This window comes from Zosterops lateralis (genome assembly GCF_965231275.1).
Source record: "Zosterops lateralis genome assembly, chromosome: 3".
In the NCBI taxonomy this organism is placed as follows: domain Eukaryota; kingdom Metazoa; phylum Chordata; class Aves; order Passeriformes; family Zosteropidae; genus Zosterops; species Zosterops lateralis.
Genome location: NC_139764.1, coordinates 56798582 through 56820342, shown reverse-complemented (window position 1 = coordinate 56820342; position 21761 = coordinate 56798582). Strand labels below are relative to the sequence as shown.

The 21761-nt window shown below is 44.2% G+C and overlaps 1 protein-coding gene across 2 annotated transcripts in view; it reads right to left on the bottom strand.

Moving 5' to 3' along the window:
• SLC22A3 (solute carrier family 22 member 3) overlaps positions 1-20320 on the bottom strand; it is a 30028-nt gene extending 9708 nt beyond the window's left edge. The window contains exons 1-5 of one of the 2 annotated variants that reach the window (XM_083857716.1): positions 19292-20320; positions 10300-10403; positions 8169-8323; positions 5640-5805; positions 4530-4647 (exon numbers count right to left, since the gene is read on the bottom strand). In XM_083857716.1, the coding sequence (XP_083713842.1) occupies positions 4530-4647; positions 5640-5805; positions 8169-8323; positions 10300-10403; positions 19292-19705 (957 nt within the window). In that variant the 5' untranslated portion in view covers positions 19706-20320. The remainder of the gene's footprint in view (positions 1-4529; positions 4648-5639; positions 5806-8168; positions 8324-10299; positions 10404-19291) is intronic. The other variant, XM_083857717.1, reaches the window with a different exon arrangement.
• Positions 20321-21761: the final 1441 nt, after the last annotated feature.

Below are 21761 nucleotides of genomic sequence, written 5' to 3'. Positions count from 1 at the left end.
CTCCAGAGCAGTGCACAGGTGTTGGAACAGCTTACCTGGATATGGCTCTGAGCTTTCCTTAATGATGGTTGTGCAAAAATCGATTTAAAAATCCACAATCTTAACTTGAGAATGGAAAAATTATTTCCTCCTTGTTGACCTGGATTTTCTTGGAAGGTAATAAGCAGTCATTGTCACACCAGGGCCACTGGGCACAGAGTTGCCTTCTGCCAGGGGTAGCAGAGAGGAGGAGACAGGGCAAAGCAATGGGCTGAGGCAAACAGGGAGAGAGGGGCTGAGCAGCAAGCAATGGGCTTGGGAACATCACTGGCAGCACAGCTGGACAGCAAGAAGAAAAGAGGAGTGAGAGAAAGAGCTTGGTGTTGTGACAGTGCTTGGGTGCTGCAAAATATTCAACCAGTGAAGTTCAGAGTGTCCTAAAATACACATCCACTGTGCTGAACATGGCTTTTACTCTGAAAAAAATAACCTGCTAAGTATGAATTAATGTTCCTCATACTGCCTACAAAGTACAATAAATCTGTTCTCAGCTGCCTCCAATACAATTTCAATGAGACTCTCAATGAAATTACTGGTTAGAAGGTTTAGCACAGAAAAGAGCAGGATTTCGCACAGTCCTGTGTTTACCCAATGAAGTTCATTGCTGTAGATACTACAGAGCCAGAACACTAGCAGGGCCAAAAAGGGATTAGTTACATTGATCTAGGCTGTTTTTAACTCCAGCCAGCAGTTTTTAACCATGCTGTCCAAGCCAGGTGGCAAACCTTTGTTCATATGGTCATGTGGCAGGTGAGGAAGACAAAAGGAAGAAAAGGTAGAAGCAGTTTTAGGCAGGGACCAGCCAGGATGCTGCCACAGCTGGAATTGCTATCAGCTCTCAAAGCAGCTGTGGGGAACATGGGGTTAAACCAGCTGTGCCATTTTTAGAAGAATTTTAGGCAGCCTTGCTGCTTTACCTCTCCATTATTGACCCTTCCTGGGAGGAGGCCTAAAGCAGCAAAGAGAGGAGCAAACCTCTCTCTATTACCACAGCACCTGCTGCTCACACAGGTGCAGGAGCCCAGGTCAGAGGGGAGACAGGAGTGAAAAGTCAGAGAAGCTCAAGGTAATGTGCAGCTCCATGATGAGAACTCAGGTAAAGCCAGAGGCATTGCCCTAGGGGTTTCATCAGCTCATCCAGGGCTGAGTCCAAAGCTTTTGCCCTTTATTTGTTTTATTATATCATAAGGTAGCACAGCTGCTTTTCAGTGAGATTTGGCTCGATGTATTTACACATTACTTTTTCATAACTGACTGACACAAAGCTTTGTAAGTAAGACAGAGAAACCCCACATTTGTTTGAACTTCCTTTCTACTCCCTCTCACTTTTCTTCAGTAACCAGAGCCAAAAGTTTTCTTCAAAGCACTGCCACTTGTGCTGCATGCCAGAGTCCTTAGTGAGGCAGGCTGAGGTTGCTGGGTTTCTGCACTGCTCTTGGACTCCTTCATAATACGGTTATAAAGCTGCCATGTCTGTTGTTTATAAGAACAGGCTGCCAGCCATCAGCTGTGACTTTGTGCAAATATGGTTATAGATTTCCAGAGGACTAAAGATAAATTCAGCACAACTGCCACTTGTATTTTTATGTCTTAATAAAGTCAAAATAACCCCAAGCATGACTGAGCACTTTTTTATAGATGAAGGCAAAAAGCATTATGGAGAGTCAACACTTTGCAGGGGAAAAAAATCCTCTTTTTATTCTTTGAAGTCAAGGAGAGCTTTTCTATTCACACCAGTGGAGTCAGGAATTCAGTGACAGGGCCCATGTTTCCAAAGATACCCTAACTGAAAATCCTGGATGAAGCTTTATAACTTCCCTCATAATTTCATGTTCCAGCAAAATTACATATCAGTTTTCCCACAATTATTTTTATGTGTATAGTTCTACATGCTCAATTCTTCATGGGCCATGCAGGTTTATATGTACATGGATGTATATAACATTAAATGGATGTATACAGCATTTACATATGTAAGTTAATATATGCAAGAAAGTCTAGATAGGTTCTATAGGATAGGAAAAAATCTGTAGATAAAGGGACAGGTTTTGATCCAAAATTCTCTTAAGAAGCAGCTCCTACTCAGAGGGTTGCATTTCATTCTGGTTTTGGACAGAGACCAAAAATTAGAAAATTAGTTTGAAAATACTCTCCATGGTAGAATAAATATGAGCAACTGGGAAAAAAGAGTTTATAATTTACAATTAATTTGATGAGTTCTGGTTGGCGTTGACCTATACCAGTGTCGTAACTCACAAAGCAAAAGCAGCAAATGTTTATCCTTTTTCATGTAAAGGTCATCTGTGGTTTCTGCATGCCAACAAAAACCCAAAGCTGTAACATCCAGAGCTGTGTAAGGGACTTGGCTGATGAAACTGATACAGACATCCTGGAAAATCTGAGCCCAAGTGCATTGAGGGATAATGCCTCTCACTTCCCCCTTCCACACCCGCAGCACTTAGCCTGAAATTCTGGAGCTTCTTCATGAAAGAAAAGTCTGATATCAGTAAATGTGAGAAATACCCTTGATCCATTACCCATGCACTTCCTAGAGATGCTCTCTTTCCTCTGGCCACAGCACAAAGGATGACAGAGATTCTATATTAAAAAGATCCCAGGAACAGATCCAGCACAAATCTGGATGTGTGGAGGTTAATCTGTTGCAGCTGTGAGTGGCTTAAGGTCATGAACATGGATTCTTTGGGAAAAAAAAATATACAACTTAAAATGAAAAGCGAGGAAAGACAAATCTTTCTGACATGATGCTTTGAAAATGCTGATATTTAGAGAGGAAGTGGATGTAGGAATACAGGGCTGAATGTGGAGGGGAAGCTGCAGCAGCACAAACTTCCTGCTACATGACTTGGGGAACGGTTGGCACTGCATAATTCTGACCTGGATGTCGGAATCATACTGGTGTATATGCCCCAGCAAAAGACAGTAATTCACAGAATCATAAAATGGTTTGGGTTGGAAGGAGTACTAAAATTCATCTGGTTCCCGTTCGCTTGCCATAAGCAGGGACACTGTATACTAGGCCAGGTTGCTCAAAGCCTTGACCAGCCTGGTCTTGAACACTATCTGGTATTGAGGCATTTACAGCTTCTCTGGGAAATCTGTTCTAGTGCCTCATCACTCTCACAGTGAAGATTTTCTTCTTAATATCTAATCTAAAACTGCCCTCTTTCATTTTAAGCCATTCCCCCTTGTTCTGTTCCTTCATGCCCTTGACAAAAGTCCCTTTCCAGCTCTCTTGTAACTCCCCTTTAGGTACTGGGAGGCAGCTCTAAGGTCTCCCTGGAAACTTCACTTCTCTGGGCTGAACAACCCCAGCTCTCTCAGCATTTCCTCATAGGAGAGGTGCTCCAGCCCCCTGATCATTTCAGGACTCACTCCAACAGGTCTATGTCCTTTTGTAAGCTCACTTATCAAGATTTAACAAGAGGTTTAACGAGGTGCTCCACCTGGATCCAGGCTATCCCCGGTATCAACACAGGCTGGGAATGAACAGATCAAGAGCAGCTGTGCCCAGAAGGACTTGGGAGTTCTGGTGGATGAGAGACTGGATACGACCCAGGAATGTACACTTGGATCCCAGAGAGCCAATTGTATCCTGGGCTGCATCCAAAGCAGTGTGGCCAGCAGGGAAGGGAGGGGATTCTGCATCTCTGCTTTGCCCTTGTGAGACCACGCCTGGACTGCTCCATCCAGCTCTGGGGTCCCCAGCACAGGAATCATAGAATGTTTTGGGTTGAAAGGGACCTTAATGATCACTCCAGTTAACCACATCTGTTCTCACTGAACCATAAGTCCAATGCTGCAATAATCATGGTCTGAGGGCCAGACACTTGCTACTAACACAAACAAGCCAAGTGCTGCAATGTCACAACAGCATTATTTGAAATGCATTGGTCCTTTCAAGTTCCCTCACAACCACTGGCCCAAGACTGTAACTCTAACATATCATCCTACTTTGTGAATAGTGATCTCAGACAGAGCTTCCTCAGTTGCAGTGTATTTTCTCCCTGTTGGGATGGGAGCAAATTTATACTTAAAATCTAATTTCCTTTTCTCTTAGAGTTGTAAAAGGAACTTCTAGGAAAGGAGCCAGGAAAGTGGATCCCGCTATCTCCACTCTCTCTGTCAGATAAGATGGCAACTACTATGAAGTACCATTGCCCCTCAGGTTCATTTCTGATAATTCCCACAAGTTTTTAAAGTACTAGTGTTGCAAAAGAAAGACCTGATTCCTTGCTTTACAAACTTATTTTTTTTTCAGCCCATATATTTCCAGCCAGTTCACTTTTCCCATTTTGCAATTAACAAAGTAGGTATGTGACTGACAAAAAACTGTTCTGGTGTGACTCTCCAAGAGTATTGTCCATCCCTTAAAGACAATACATTTTAACACCACTGAACCTTCCAAAGAAGGTTCTACGCTTTCTTAAGAAAGCTTAGAAAAAACCTCTAGCTCAAATATATGACTGTACCTCTGAGTAATGTGGTGAGAGAAATTTGCCATTGTGTTTTGCAATGTTGCGCATGATTTTTAATGCCTTCTCTCCCTTTTTGCGTGTCAGGAGCCAGCGTGGAGATTCAGGAACCACCCTGTAAGAACACAAAAGTCATGAATAAGGCTTTTACTCTGTAACATCATAAGTAAACTAAAGCCTTTTATCTTTTACCCTGTGTTAACACAAAACACAGATTTTTCAGTCTTTTTCAGTCAAAAAACCTCTTTTGAGGACTGATTTTCTAGTCAGCCTTCTGTAAAATATTTGATACTAGTGGGCAAGAAAAAAGAAAATAGACCACATGAATACTCTGCAAAGCTGAAAACTCAGAAATCCAACTGTTGTATCTGGACAATGGTTGTCAAAAGTATAACCAACAAGCAAAGAAGATTCCTGTAGAACAGCAACGATAAATGCCAACACTAAACACGTAAGAGTAACACACACAGGCAGATCAGGAAGCTTTTGGCTGTACTACTATAGGACACACACACACAGATGTATACTTCTTTTATAAACTGAACACAAAGCAATATCACTGATGGGTGTTTCAGTTTCTACTAGCCTAGGGTTAAGATGATTCACTATGTTAAAGTTCACAGCAGGCAGCATTTAAGTAAGCAATGTTCAGGAGGAGGCTCTGTGGGTTAGTCTCTTTGGATCCATCCCACAGGATGGCTGCACTGAGACAGGTGTTTACCATAGCATTGAACTCTGCTTTCTCATCAACTGTACTGCCCGGCTCAGGGGACCTGAGGGCAAGGTCAGACTAAGTAGATAATGGCAGAAGTGGGGTCTCATGGCTGATAGGAAAAACAAACTTTGGTCAAGTTAACCTTTTAAACAGATCAGGGTTCTGTGAAGGGCCAGTTGTGGCTGATTAGAGAGGCAAACTATGGGCAGAAAAACTAAAGTAATGGATGTCTGTGATTCACTAAAAAAGGAAATACAAATTACAAAGTCTACCATATGCAGATATCTTCTTCCTAACCTACATCTACTCTGGAGACTTGGAGCCACAGCAGGACTCTGAAGGTGCTCAAATAGTAATAGCAATAATGACAAGAGCAATGACTGCAACATTACCAATAGTAGAGCAGGAAGAGGAAGTTGGGCAGTGAGATGGCCAGCTGGATCCCCTGCCAGGTTGGAATCAAGTATGCAATTCCAGGGAGAATTATAATTCCCAGGGTAAAGAATATCTGAATCACAATTCCAACAATCCGCTGATCGGAACCAACGATCTCAGTCACTGAGCAGAGACAAAGCCAAAATAAGTAACACAGAAACAAACCCAATTTGAAAAAAAAAAAAAATTAGAGGTGAAATATAAGGAAGCCTATGCCATATCAGGCCAAAGTCTGTCTAACCTAGCTTCTTGTGTTCAGCAGTGCAGGCATGTCACTGAGGCTGTTCAGGGCAAACATGAGTGACACCTCCTCATCAACTCAGCCACCCTTTGTCAGCCAGAGGGGTTTCTGACTGCATGTTTGCTACTGGGCCACATAGGGCCACAACAGGAGTTTGAGATTGCACCATGATCATGCTTGGTGGGAAATCCTTAGCACTCTCCCCAGTGCAGTTTTGCCCCAGACAAGGGGATCTTTCAGGCAGACGCTGCTCTGAGGGTAAGGTATGATCCAGTCTGGTTTGTTTATTTATTAGGAAAGTTTTAGCTTTTGTTGTTTGGGTTTTTTTAATCATTTGGTGGATTTTTTATTTTGTGGATGTATCTAATAGCTCTGAAATTTATGCTTGTTTTTCAGGCAATATCCCATGGCCATGACATCCACAACTGAGGTGAGCAATGCATGAAAAAGTGTCTCCTGTTTGTTCTAAAACTGTCTCCACTACAATATTTTCAGAGAAAAAGCAGCGGGTTTTACCTTAGTTTGCAACACAGAGAAAGCATTTTATTTTAAATTTATTTATTTATTTATTTTGCTAAAGGAGGCACAAATTTACAAGTAACAATGGTGGTTTTTCGGCTGTCAATGCAGAGAGATATGACAGCATGACCATTTTTATTGACTATCCATCACATCTGCATAGCTCAGGGGCAACTCTGTTGGCTAAAGATAGCTGATCAGCACTGCCCTCAAAAGGAGCTGGATTGTATGTAAAAGCAAAGGGAGGTGTTTGGGGCAGCCTGAAGCACACATCAAGAGCTCTGGGAATGTATTAATAGCAACCACCCTCCTGGTGCAAACAAACCTATGATCTGTATATGTTTCTTAAAAGATGTCAGGTTGGTAAATACTCTGGATGATACCAGGTGGTAAGAGTTGATCCCTGAAGGGGTTTGGAAGGAATCACTCTAAGAGTTAGGCACCTTGCTTAGGTCTGCAGCAATACAGCATGCCCGAGGTTCTCAGGATCTCTGAATCTTTCCCAGGCAGCCTGATCTGAGCACTGAAAAACATTCCTTTCTGTTAAAACTTGGCCATATTAAGGAAGCCATGGGTCTGTCATAAAATATATTGCTGGTTAGAGCACTTGCCAAAGTTTCAAGATAAGATCTCAGTTTAAAATTAAGCCATGTGCATGGAAGTAAGAGGAAAAGCAGCTTCTGGTCCTTTCACTGGATCTTAGACAAGAGCTGCTCAGCAGTGTAACTTGGCCCAGAAAAACAAGGTTCTTCTGGGCTTTAGATGCTAAAAGGGCTAGACTGGTATGTTTGCACATACACCACCACAGTGCTTCCAGGTTTCACTGTAAGTGTTTATGTCTGTCTGCAATTCTGCTCCCATTCATCTAAATTCCACTAGGAATTTTAAACACTTATGACAGGCCTCATAGACAACAGCAATGATACAAGCTTTTGCCCTATATAATGATGTTCTCACTATGGTTTTGTCTTTAGCAGTAGATCACCAAATGGCTGGTTTTGTTTTTAAGTAAATCTGACATCCCATCTCTTGCAGGATGCCTTACTCAATATCTGGCTTTTTCATGTTTTATGACTGCCTTACTGAATCTGGAAGTCATTCAAGACACCACAACAATATCCTTGCCTTGTCAAAAGGAAGCTTGCTATGCAAGGAGCTTCATTAATAGACTATAGACTGATAAATTATAATTTACCAAAGATTCTGTATCCCTGCTGTTTTGATGCTATTCATAACAAAGCTTCCCTTTCTCTTCCCTTTTCAGGAAAATAATAATCCTAATATGGACCCTGGTGTGCAGCCTGACACTAAGCAAGATCTCCCAGCTAAAGAATGAAAGCAGCCAGCCAAGCTGTCCTCCCAGTGGGGAGAGGCAGCTAACTCCTCTGAGCATCTGTGGAAGACATTCAGACTCTGCCAAAATAAACCATCTCCCTGTTTGTTTATCTGGTTTATTTGAGGCTTGCTCTGTCGATTTTTATCATCATGGTGATCTATGTAATAAAAAACCTTTATATGTGAATAATTCATTCCCTCACCTCTTAATCATTGGAAGACAAATGCATTAACTAGGATGGACTTGAGTATTCTTTGTCTGCTGACTCCAGAGCCAGGGCCTTGTTCCCAAGGAAAAAATATTATGACAAGCAGATGCAGCCAGAGTCTTTATCTTCCAAAAATCCCTCACTTTCCCTAACCAAGAAAAAAAGAGGATAACAGCTCTCACCAATCACGTAGCATGTCATCCAGGTTCCCTTGCCAAACATGCCTTGGAGAAAACGGAAGATCATAAATACAGTAAAATTTGGTGAAAATGCCACTATGATACCACATATCCCAACTCCAAGGCAGGAGAGCAGGTAGATGGGGATTCTGCCATATCTGTTGAAAAAGGAAAAGAAAGTAGAAATCATGAAAACTCACAAAGCTTTTTCTTTTTCCCCCAACATTTCATTTTAATGGCAGATCTGACAGTGCCTTTTTGAGACCAGCCTTTTTCCAAAAGGTGGCTCTCTTAAACTTTGTAGTATTGGCCCTTGGGATATGGAACTCTTTTCCCTGTTGTAGTTATCATTGTCTTTACATCACTAATTTCAAAACTTGAAATGCCCTCGCCAGCCCTCATTTTGTTTTAGAAAACTGTTTGTCTTTTTGTACCTAAACTACGGCCCACATGTTGCAGTTCAGGTCGTTGATCTGATCAGGTTTTTGATAAGGGCAATTTTTGCTGGGAATTTCTGTTTCCACAAATTAGTCTTCTAATAATAATTACAGCCAGTTCTGTGGAAGTAATTTCTGCTTTAACTACTCTATGTGATTTTCTTTGGTTTAGGTTTAGATCAAATCTTTTCAAAATGTGCCTAATGTACTCAGGAGTTTCACTTTCCAGCAAGAAACATAATTATGTGCCCAAGGTAAACCATAATTTTAAAAAAAATGTTCCTATAGTTTCATGGAATTGTGTCTTTAGAGCACAACTAGATCTTTTCTCCATTGTTGTCATTGTTGTCGCTGTTTTAAGAAGAAACTGTAAAAAATTATGCAGCTCTTTATATTACCATGGAGTATTTGCAACAGTATTTGTTTGTTCATTTTGTTCAAAGGGTTTCATTAAAAGAATTAATGCAGGACAAAACCCAGGCAATTTTCAACCAGATCCATTCTTTTGAGTGCTGTCAAGGAGACAAGAGTGAAATGATCTGGCTGCAGCACATTCCCCCAGTTCTGTCAATACACAACATTCACAGCTGTACAGTAGTTTCATTAGGCTTACTACACAAGCACTCCTAGGTATATTATTTTATTTTAATAATTGGCTGCAATATCTCTGTTCTTTCAGTTTTGTGGTGCTAGTATCACAATTGCCTGGCCAGACACTGAGCAGAGATATCTTAAGTTAGTCTGTGCCATGGCCTCTTTTTTGTTCGCTTTCCCCTTATTACTATAATCCTTGGAAAGATGAGGTTTTCCTTGAAATTACTTTTGTTTGCTAATTCAATATTTTCTATCTGAGATGCCATTACAGATTAAGAAATCACAGTCTAAGCTATTATTTTTACTATAGATACCAAAAACATATAAACCAGGCAGAAAGTAATTTGCAAACTGAAGAAAAATGCTCTGTCATTGAAACCATCAGTGGTGCTCTCAGCCAATGGACAGGTTGACTACTGTTAAATAGCAGCACCAAGCACAAACTAGGCTCCCTTCTTTACTTTCAGAGCAAGGTAGAGCTTGTGGGAGCTCCCCACTCTGAAGCAGGTTAGCTACTGAAGCCTGAATATCACCCACAGCTTTTCACTGAATCACTGAATGGGTAAGATTGAGAGGAACTTTTCCTTGTTTTCCTTGGTTTCATCCAGCTCTCACAGAGCTGAGGACTGGTTGGCAGGAGCTATGACATCAGAGGTAAGCATGAGTCCAGTCTGTGAATGGAGAGAGTTACCACACTGAATCTCTTCCTTCTTTCCTCAGATAGCAGCTTTCTTCTTCAATGGTGCCTATTAAACATTCTTCAATAAACATCAGTCAGAAAGCTCCTCTGAATGCTTCCATTTTGTTTCTGTGTCCTTTTGCCCTTCCTGGGTCCAGATGTGCACAGAAAATTTCAGAAACTACCAGAAAAGCTCATTTCATGGCATTTTAAGGTCCAAATAGGACCAGTAAGTACAATTGCATAAAGTTTCCAGCCCTAATCAAAGCAAAGATTACATTGGCTGGGTTTTGTAAACTCAGTTTGGGGATATTTATCCCAAAAGAATTAAACCTTCAAAATGTTGACACATGCCTGTTGCAGGTGATACTGAGAGTGGTTTCACCTCCCAACAAACCAAAGGACAGCAGAGCTCATACTGTACCTGTCAGCAGCATAGCCCAAAATGAATGCTCCAGCCAGGAACCCCAGATTGAGGATGGCCTGGGAGAGATCCAGCATCCAGGCATTGTCACACACAAGATCATACTGTGGGAACAAGGGAGAGCCATAAACACCCAGGTGGGTCATTTGTCACCCTCAGGGCAAAACATTACAGCACTGCATAGGTCCACACGGGAAGGGGAAGCTCAAATATGCTTGCTCAATAACAAGCACCAGTGGGTCCAGAGCAAACACTCTTAAAGTGGTCATGAACAGGGAGAGCTCCTCCTTGCCAAGAGGATGCTGCCTTTCATACATCAATTGTCCAGATTTGGAAAGAAAATCGCTCCTCTGCAAACAACACTGTTAAAGATGGTGCCAAGGCAAAGTCCTGACTTTGTTTGGTGCAGAATAAGGGTCCACAGCTATTGCCAGCGAAAGCAGCATCTTATAGAAATGATTTAGTTATACCTCTTAGTGACTTCTAGATAAAAGCAAAGACATGTAGTCTCTGAAGAAACTGAAAACACATCTCAGGTCAATTTCAGATACACTGAACATGTATTCTCTTGGTGTAGCTTTCCAAGACTTTTCTATTCCTTACACTGCAGCATCCATAACTCCCTAGCAAGGATGGGGGTGGGGATGAGTGGAGGCAAAGGGAAGGGGAAAGTGGTTGAGAGGAAGGAAGGGACTAGGAACTAAAACTAAAATGAAACTAAAACTGAAGTAATTCCATTGACAGCATGGCATGGGAGATTACTTTAGAAGTTCCTGGAAAATGAAGAAATTTAACCACTGCAGACCATATGGGATTTGAAAGGTTTTAATCCATACCTGGGGTAATCTACCATTTACCTAGAGAGACCCTTTTGCTTTCAGACGTGAGCCATAAGAAAATTTTAATTGTCAACATGGTGCTGGTTGCTAAAGCACACACATCTGTGCTCACCAGCACATAACAACACCAATGCTCAAGCACTGCTTGAGCAGGTTGGGCTAGAGAAATAGCAGCCTCTTTGGCCATTCACAGTTTTCCAGACCCTAAAAGTTTTTGTTGTGCCCCTGAGCTGCATTCCCAGCCCATTTGCATGCTGTAATTAATGCCCAGAGTATTACCTGGGCCTGAGATCTCAGAGGTGCCTACACAGGATACAAGCATACAAGGAGCACCTCACAGGTCTCCAACCTGATAGATATCCCACCTCCACTGACTTTGAACAAAGTCATGGTTTTGATGTCGACCCCATTACTCCAGGGGCCTCACTGGCCACCTTTCAGCCAAGTCAAGCTATGAGCACCTAGCTTCCACTTCTGTAAATCTTGAGCGAGGGCTGCGGAAACCTCTGAGAGGAATAAAACCTGCTCTCAGCTCTCATACTCAAGGGCAATTGCAATGCTTTCCTAAAATAGACTGAACATTGAGCAGCACTTTTATTTCAAATGCTGCTTAACCTCTCGCTTTTTGAAGCTATGACAAATAGTATCATTTGCTGTGCTAGCAAATAGTATCAAAAGATGTATCTTTGGAAAACAGTGGGGATTTATGAGAATGACCATTAAAAGAAGATTTTTAAAATCACAATGCAATTGCCTGTGCTGATTCCAGAGACTGAGACTCTCCTTGACCCCTTTTCAAAACTGTATTTATTTTTAAATTATTTGATCTCTCTTTACTGTAAACGAGCAGGGAATAAACTATCATGAAAGAAGGCAGGAGAACAAGTGCATGCCAGAAAGGAAGGGGAAAGTATCTTTAATGGAGAGGATTCTTTCATCTGTACAGCAATTTCCTATGATTTATGCAGCAGCTGGAATTATCTCTACACTAACAATATAGTCAAATATTGTATGTATTCTGGGAAATAGTAACATACAGGAAACTTCTAAGGATCTACGGGCTCTTTCTGAAGATTAGTGAGAATACACTAACTGTTCTCCTAAGTTAGTCCGGCTCTTTGTCATCTTCTAAGTATTTAAATAAATTCTGATATAGATAAGCACTCCTGTTTGTTTGACGTAACACCTAGCATTGAAGTCATCACCCTGCTAATGTCTTGTTTTTCATTTGCAAACATAACATTTAGAGGGGAATGTAACCTTTAAAAGAGGCTTGAACACTCGGCAGAGACCTTTTCTTTATCCAAGCCGCCTGTCAGACCCACTTCGCTGCTTTAGCTGTGACCTGGTTTGGTTGTGCATGAAAGTTATCCCCATATGCATCCCTTGCAACAGTTTACCCACGTTTTCAGACTGCCTCCAGTTAGTCCTCAGTCCCCCTGTAGGACACCCCTCCCAAAGACCTGCCACGTTCCTTGCCAGCAGCCTCCACACAGGGCAGTGGCATATGGCAGGCAGGTGTCTTCTCTGTTTCTGAACATTCATACACCTGTACATGCACGGGCTGATGTTTACACTTCTAAAAATGCTAAAGCATTTGCTGCAGTGCCAGAGGGCAGGGGGAGAAGGATATGAACAAGTAATGTAAAACCTTAGGGTTTTCTTCCCCTGATCTTAAGCCTATTTGTTGTTCTGTAGAGCGCTGGCTACACCCTAACAGAGCCTGTTGGAGCCCAGCGAGCTGGCTCCCAGCTGTAAGCACCAAGCAGGTGACCAGGTTCAGCTGGCCAGCTCCAGCTAAGGCACATCCTCTTCCTGGCTTTGCTGTACTCTCAGCCAAGCTTTTCACTGTACTAGTACAAGCACTCAGCACAGCCCTGCAACTCACCCCTGCATTCAGTCCTGTCCCCACCTGCAGGATTTCTATCCACTGTAGGACACAAACCACTGTGCACCTGAATACAGATCCTTTCAGTTTAGGGAGCTGACTGAAAAACTGCCCAAACTGGGAAACGATCCACCTCCTCACTGGTTTTCTCTTAGCCTTGACGATGAGCTGCCATCGTAAGCAGAAATGAGGTGCTGCAATCACAGGCAGGCAGCAGGAACAGCTCTAAAATGTCCTTAACAGATGGGAAAAATGGTTCTGTCCTTCCTGCCAGCCTTGCAGTCCGTGCAGCCATCCACTGCTGGTTGGAAACACACCTCTGTCATGAATGTCTGCATATGTGCTGAGGCTTAGACACCAACGAGGTGCTCAGATCTACAGGAGCAGTGGTGTGACTGGAAGGAATGGCCCTGGGCGCATCACTGATCCATAAAGGAGCAGCAAACCAGCTAATTGAGATCTCTCTGGGAGAAGGAAGAGGCTTTGCACTGGCTCCCTGTAGCTCATTGGTGGTGTAATCACTCTAAGGAGTGGCAACTGGATGAGCTTGTGCATGACTAATGACTGGGAAATATGGGACTGTGGCAACTTCTCATTTCTTCATGACTTTGGAACAAGGCAAACATTTTCCCTTTCAGTTTGACCTACAGACTAACCACAAACTTGTAATTCCTGGTACTTGAGAGACCTTTATTCACTTCAGCACACATATCCCTGTAGAAATATATTGGTTTAAATCACAACATACCACTAAAATCTCCTCAAAATGTAGCAACCTTGGGGAAGAGTTTTGAAGAGCTTTACTGCCTGTTACAATTAAATTACAAAACAATGGACTAAACTCTATGGTCAAAAAAGAATTTTACAGTGATTCTCCAGCCCAATTGCAGCAGCATGTCCACAGCCCTGACACGGGTTTTAAATGGCATTCATACAAGTGACCAAAAAGAGTTTGGTTTACCCTTTCACTCCCAGTGACAAATGGTTCAGTGAGATATTCATAGTTTAAGGAAACCTGGGGAGATGCTGACTGTTGCTGCATGTTCCTTATTTGTTGCTGGGAAGTTCTCCTCTTGTCCACTGGCCTTTCAAACTGTTCTTTCCCACATCCTCACTGCAACAAACCCCTCTGCAAGTGCATGCAGTGGAAAGGGAGAAATTATCTTCTTTTTTGCTTTCTGTTAAAGCTTCTGGCAGAATGCTAAGAGATGAAGCAACTATCCTTCTCTGTGCCTTGTTTCAAGGTGAGCACTTACCAGGACAAGAGGAGTCAGTCACTACCCTGCCACCAGGGCACTGGGGCTCAGGGCCTGAGGGACAGGTTAGTTTTGAAAGCTTTCTAAGTTTCCTTCCTGTGCATGACTGAAAGCCCATGAATTTTGTGTCCCTGCCACTGGGATCACCTCATTCGTTGAGTGTCCTGGCACAAAAGGCCTGTTCTGTACTTCTCCTTTTTCTCTGTCTCTTCAGGGCCAAAGCGAGAGGGAGGTAGAGAAACTCTTCATCTCCTAACAGGGGAAAGGCAGCAGCTGTCCTCAAAATAGTAAGAAAAAAATTGAACCCTCAACTAGTACCAGTGGGTTTAATGGCAGTGGAAGAAGCACAGCCCCACTGGCATAATCCCTGCAAGAAACTGTTCCAGCCCTTCATATAGAGAAATCTTAGTCAGAGTTTCATAAGAAATTCAGGAGTTGCTCCTCCCTCTGCTCTCTGTATGCCCTTTTCCCTCCCCTAATTAATATTAACCCCACCATGACAGTGAAAATAAGACAGTATATACTCCCATGCCAATAACAACAGTCACACTAGATCAACAGTTTGAGGGTAAATTGAGTTGTTTATTCCCTTGGAGGAGGATAGCAGAAAGACCAGATGTGCTTTTTCTACCCTGAGTTTGACTGACATGTTATCTCCTTCTCTGAGGGACTGTAAAAACTACGAGACAAACATTATTTGTTTCCTTCCAGGTTTCTCTGCAAATGTTGACTGGTATTTTCTGAGATGGCTGGCAAGCAGAGAAGTAAGAAGATTGATTCCCAGCAGGTGCAACAGGCTATGTTCAGATGATCATTTGTCCATCTCAGACCTCACAATTTAGCAAAGAAGTATTGTTAAGTCCTCAATGGTGTCATATGCAGTGTGAAGATTTGCTGCAGAGAGGGCATACTGAAATCTGTCCCTTCTGCTCAACTCCTGCTGACAAAGCCTGAAATAAATGCTGCCTAAAATATGCCCATCTGTGCTGTAGCTGCTGATGACCACATAGACCTCCCTCTTCCTTTCCTCCACTGCCTCAGGCCATTTCACTGCAGCTGCAGTTGTAAATCATGCCCATGCCTTGAGGAGTCGCCAATGACAAATGTGTCTGAAGAAAATTATGCTCCCTTTGCACACTATTTCCAGCCATCCTGTCACAAAGTGCTAGATTTGTCTCTTAGGGATAATAGCACATAGTGCCAAAACCCAGCAGTCTTAAAGATCAGTGTCCCATCTTCAGCACAGTTTCCTGGAAAAGTTGGGTTTATTTACTTTGGTATGTCCTGGACACATGGGTCCTTCACAAACCTCACCCAGCAGGACTTGGCAGGCAAAACACTTTCTGGTTCAAGTGCTACAGAACTCAGGGGATGACCTGTGCTCCCCTCCAGACCCCTGGGCTAGAGCATGAGGTTGTGGCCCCCCAATCCACTGCAGTTCCCCAGCACATGTTGTTCTCCGTCTCCATCTGCTGCGCAGAAACACCGTCCTTCCCTTCCCTCCTCCCTCTGAGGAGCTGCTGCTGTCACCAGCCCTCTCACCTGAGCAGTGCCAGCCACCTGCTGGGACCAGCATCATTTCAGATGGCACCAGCTGGCTTGAATCAGGAATTGATTTACTTTGATAATTTACCCTGTCGGCTTCCCTCTCCAGGAAAAATCTGAGAAGCCACTGCATTCCCATCCTGCTGCTGACGCAGACTCACAGGGAGATATGCAAGACACACTCAATTAAACCAGAGCTGATTGCACTGGGCCAAGGTCCTCTGCACAGCTACACCACCTTGCCACAGCTATGTCCCAAAATGATATCTCAAAACCTTTATGTCAACCCAGGTCTTGTTTGCTCAACTCCAGCACAGTGCAGGTTTGTGTGTGCAGCATCAGTAGCAACTATCTCAAATCTGGATTTCCCCCACAGAAAAGCCTGACCTAAAGCAATAGAGCACAGAGACCCTTGGCCACATTACTGCAGAATTACGGATCTATTGTCAGAGCCCATTGGACACCAAAAGATCTTAACAGAGAATCTTTAGCAATGCTCTGCTGCCCATCACTAGAATGAGGTAACTGGCTTTGCCACATGCTGCTCCTGTGATTTCTTGATACAATTTGCTCTTCTCCTCAAATGATGAAGGAGGAAAGTCCTGTACATTCTCCCAGAACCTCACTGTACCCCAACACTGAGACTTGGGAGTCCTGCAGCAGCAGGTGATGCAGCAGGCACCCCAAGTAGTAATTAAAAAGAAGTGTGTGCTTTGTATTAATCCACACTCCCCTTTTTTCCTTTGCTTCCTTGTGCTGATGCTACTGTGAACACTTTTGTGTAAGACAACTCTCTAAGATGAGAGAATGACCAGTGAGCAATATGAGCAGTGAAGTCAGGTACTACAGTGCCATTTAGCTTCTGAAGGGTGCTAAGAACTTATTGCAATAGCCTGTGCTTTGGCTGCCAGATCTCCTGTGTGATACAACATCTATTCACAGAGAAGGCTTTATATGCCTGCTTTTGCCCTCTGAATTCCCTGTCATGCTGCAAATCCACACTGTGCTTGCCTGGAAGAACTCCTTCAGTACACTGACTTTTCCCCCCCTCTCCTCCCTCTTTCTTCCTAAACAGGCATCCTGAGACTGTTTTGTAACTCATCCTTTTAACTTTGTCTCTGTGGTCACTTCCACTGCTGATTCAACAAGACATGCCAGAAATCTTTAGCTGAAAGAAACGTTTCTGCACACATGGACAAAATGAAGCATTTGCAAGTAGATGGCTAAGAAAATCAGTCTTTGGTGAGCTAATTAAACAGAGCCTAAACTGAGTCATGGTTTGTTAGAGACTCAGCTGGGAGAAAAAAAGACTAAATTACATCTGGGATATAAATTGTCTTTGCTGGATATATAACTCATTAACAAGATATCAAGCCCCTTTTAGTTGCTGATCTCAGAGCAATTGAGTCAGGACATGCATGCTACAAGCCTCCTTTCTAGATTAAGAAATTGAGCCTCGTGGGATATGATTTATCCATAAAATGTTGCAAAATTGGGAAAAGGTTCCAAGTGGCAGAGGTCACAAGCCAGCAGCCTCCATCCGAGGTGGACCTGGCCAGCAAAAGCACCTCTAGTGCCACCAGTGACATCAATGGTGTGTGACCTGCTGTCCTGGCACAGGGGAGAGACAGTCCCATCCTTACAGACTGTTACTCCATGGTTTTCCCAAGAAGCACCTTAGGGAGCACATGTGGGAGTGCTTGCCCAATCATCCCTTCATCCCTCCCTCCCTTCCCTGAAAGGTCTTACCAGCAAAGTAGAGCAAGAAAGTAAAGACGGATGAGGTATTTTCCTGAGAACATTGAACCTTTCACTCCCATTTATTGCTGCAAGACAAATACTGGTTTCCTTTTCCCTCAGCTGTACCCATTGCTGCTGGAGAATCACAATGGCTCTGTTAGATACACAAAAGGCTGCCATAAATGGACTCTGAGCACAATCTTATGGACACAGCCTATGTGCTTTCACCTATAGCAAGGCTGAAGGGGGAAGAAAAGGGACAACAACAGAAAAGGAATCTCTGTATTTTTAAGCTCTAACTCCTCTGCTGTTCCCCAACAGGAGTACCTTGGTAGCAGTATAAATTTCCCACCATGTCCATACCCTATGGATTGCTCCAGAGCCAGGCTGCAGCTCCCAGGCACCATCTGTCCTCCCTCCCTGCCCACCTAGCCCAGCCTTCCACTGCCAGCATGGGCAGAGGTACATTGTTATCAGGGACAAAGTCTGACACCAACTCCCTGCATGTCTTGAGCAGCCTTGATTTCACTGATCGGTCATGAAAGCCAGATCTGAACCTTTGCTCAAGGGCCAGTCAGGTGCTCTGATTTCTCTTCTCCTGAGCACAGGCCCTGGCTAAAGCTGCTTTAGGCAGCATACCTAGGCTGCATGAAGTGCACAGGGGACAAAGTTGCTGGTCTGGACAGCCTGAGGCCTGTGATGGATACAGCAGTCCCAGCCAGATGGGAGAAGGATAGTGAATTGGAAGGATGGGATAAGCATCCCTTGTCAATCCCTCAAAGCTCCCTGCTTTGGAGGACACAGCTCCAGTGCAAGCACCAAATTAAAAAGCACAGCAGGAGGCTCATGAGACAGAGAGGAACCAGAGCCCTCAACTGTGCTGACATGCTTTGCAGTGCACCTTGATTATTTCTGAGCCAATCCTTCTAAGTACACTTTGTTTTTTTTCATCACTGCATGAGTGACAATTGCTGTCAGAATGACCCTAAAATACACACTCCTAGTGTGCAGACTGTATTTTGGAGCCAGACCAGAGCACACCCCCAGCACCATTACAGGTCTCCTAGGAAAAGCATCTTCACTGGTGTTTTGCAGCCTCACTAAAAAAATCACTGCATTTGCCGGTGCTTACCACTGATGATAACAGCCTGCTGTTCTCTGACACTGATATCCAGGAAAAGCTGAATGTTAGCTTTGGACAAAAATGTGTGTTTGCCTTTTTTTTTTCTTTTTTCCTTTAGTAAGCACAATCACTTCTGCTGACTCCTGTCAGATCTCAGATAGGCACTCTGCCACCTGTTGTTTTTATTACCTGCAAACTTACATATTCAATACTGGAAATACAGAGAAGAGATAATCTACATCGATCCTGGTCATAGAGTGCAGTTGGAATTTACACCACCAAAGTTAATGGCTTACAACAGCCTACAAGGACACTACATCATTGTTTTAATCTAACATTCCTCTGCAGACAGAGCAATAACTCTGCAGGGTATCCGACTTTGTGTTGTCACTTGGCTTTGAGCAGCCACCTTTCACATCAGCTCACCTTTCCCTAAAAGCTTGGTGCCTGCACTTGACCATACTCATTGTCTGGATTTGCTTGTGACTCAAAATCAAACAAATCTGGAGAGGAAAACCAGCCAGCAGAGCAACAACCCTTTGGACTGGCAATCCCATTTTCCCGCCGCAATCCCACACCGGGAGAGAGGTGTTTCCCTTACCTCGCTGACGATGGACGCATGGGGCTGTTGATAGACCCAGCCATCACGGCAGGGGGCGAGGGGCGAGCTGCCCGTGCTCCGGTTGCCGTGGCGGGCGAGGGGGCTGCTGCAGCCGGCAGAGGGGTCCCAGCTGACATCCAGCCTCTCGCACTCCCCGCTCGCCGACTCGTTCCCCAGGTGCAGGGGCAGCACCGTGAAGTTTCGTTCCTCTTCCAGCGTCCAGCCGCATCGCTCACTCAATTCGGCTGCCCCGGGGATCCTGCACCAGAAGTCGCCTGGTGCTCGCCCCAGGAAAACTACGCTGGCGAACAGGGAGGAAAAAGTTATGCCTGTCTGGCTAAGGAGGAAAAAGACCCTCTTTTGGAATCTTCCAAATTCCCCAGCCTCCTTCAGAACCTCATCGAAAGATGGCATTGTGCGGGGCGGTGTGTCGGCTGGCGGCAGCCCGGGAGATGTCGGAGTTTCCCTTCACGCTTCGCATCGGCCGCCGGCGCTTCCTACAGACGTGACGGTCCGGCCTCCGCTCGCTCCTCTCTCCTCATGTGCGCACGGACAGACAGACGGACAGACGGACAGACGGACGGACGCGGGGACAGGCGCGGTGCCGGCGGGGGCATGAGCGGAGGGAGCGGGCAGGGCTGGGCTGGGCTGGGCTGGGCTGGGGGGACATGCGGAGCGCACCCCGCACACACCGCGGGCTCGGGCAGGACCGGCGGCACCGCTCACACACGGCCGGGAGGGGAGCGGGCTGGACAGAACAAACCGATTGTACCACAGGAGGGGCGTGTGTTTCCTATTCACCCCCAATGTTGAACTGCTTATGTAATAAACCCGGTTAACTCCTTCGGGACCCAAAGGGCAGCTCCCGCAGCGGTGCCGTGTGTTAACAGGTGCCAGGGTAAGGCGGGCTTAAAGGGGAAAGCGCGCAGGAGCTGTTGCAAAAAGCATCAGTGAATGATGCAGGCTCTCTGCAGGACGGCAGGGGCAGAAAGGAAGTTGTTTCAAAAGACCTGTAGTGTTTTCTTCCACAAATAGAAACTGATACTCTGGCAAAGTTTAATGACTTCTTCAAAGCACTGTTTCAGCATCTGTACACACCTTGTTCACACAGACCTTTTCCTTCTGTAGCATAAATAAAGTGAGGATCACAGACTGCAACAAACCAAAATCCAAGGTTTTTTTTCCTGAAGTTTGATCCACCTGTTCAAGGAGGCTTTTATATGACCTTGTTAAATTTAGTTCCACAAAATCTCTCAAATGTTTAAAAGAGAAATGACAGTGTTTCTTTCTCAAAAATGAATGGACAACAAGTTTTTTACTCAGCTGTTTGAGGAAGGGGGAGAAGGGAAGAGGGAGCCAGGACCAGGGTCCATTTTGTGTGCATGTGGGCATATTTTATACAGAGCACCATGAATCAAATCAGAGATTCAATAGTGGGGTGTTTTGAACCTCGGGATCATGAGGTCCATGGCAACTGTATTCTCTTGGGAGAAGGAGCATCTATCAAAGAGAGACAGCTTCTATCAAAGATGTCCACTGCAATCCCTTGTCCTTGGTTAGCTGCAGCCTTGACTGTGGGTATCTACAGTTCTGAAACAAAGTATGATTTTAAGAACAGCTGCAAAAATCAAAGAAGGCTTTGATTACTATACAGGCTACTTGGCATGAACACTGATGCTGTGGTGTGAGCTCAGCAAAAATGCAGATTTCTAGGTTTGGTGCACTCCTGTGCTTGCATCAGAATACGCTTTTGAGGGAATTTGGTTTGATGCCTGGTTATGCTATTTTGCAGTACTTAAGCTTAGAGGCCATGAATGTATCACCTTTGGGCCCAGGTGGAGATGAGGAACACTCTGATGGCTGGTTTCAAACAAGAGAAGTTTTTTTTTTATCCCAGCAGGTCTAACTGGAAGTGAATCATGCTGAGATGTCAAAAGTGATAATGTTTATTCCAACAGCTTCCAGTGACGGGGGTGGAGATTGTCTTGTAGGGAATACCATAAAGACAAGAAATAGGGATAGAGCCTGATAGTCAGACTGTGTGCTGTTATCACAGATCCGACCAAGGGTCTATTAAACACCCACTGCTCTTCAAGCCTTACCTCAATAAAAAAAATACTGGTTTTGTTCCTGCTGAATATTAACATAGACTCATAGAAAGGTTTGGGTTGGAAAGGACTTTGGAGGTCATCTTGTTCCAACCCTGCTTCCCTGGGCAGGGACACCTTCCATTATTACACTAGAGAACATTAGCTCAACTCAGAATCATTGGGGTTAGCCTCCTAAATGCCATGCACCAACACAGCTGTGCCCAGCATCCCTCCTGTTTCAGAAATCCATTGGTGTAATTACTGTGCCATCTCTTTGCTAATCAGTGGAGCTAGACCAGATTCAGTTGAGGGAGAATTCAGTCCACTGCTGCAACCTTGCTTCTGGAGTTATTTTCTTTCCTAAAAGAAAACATGTCAAA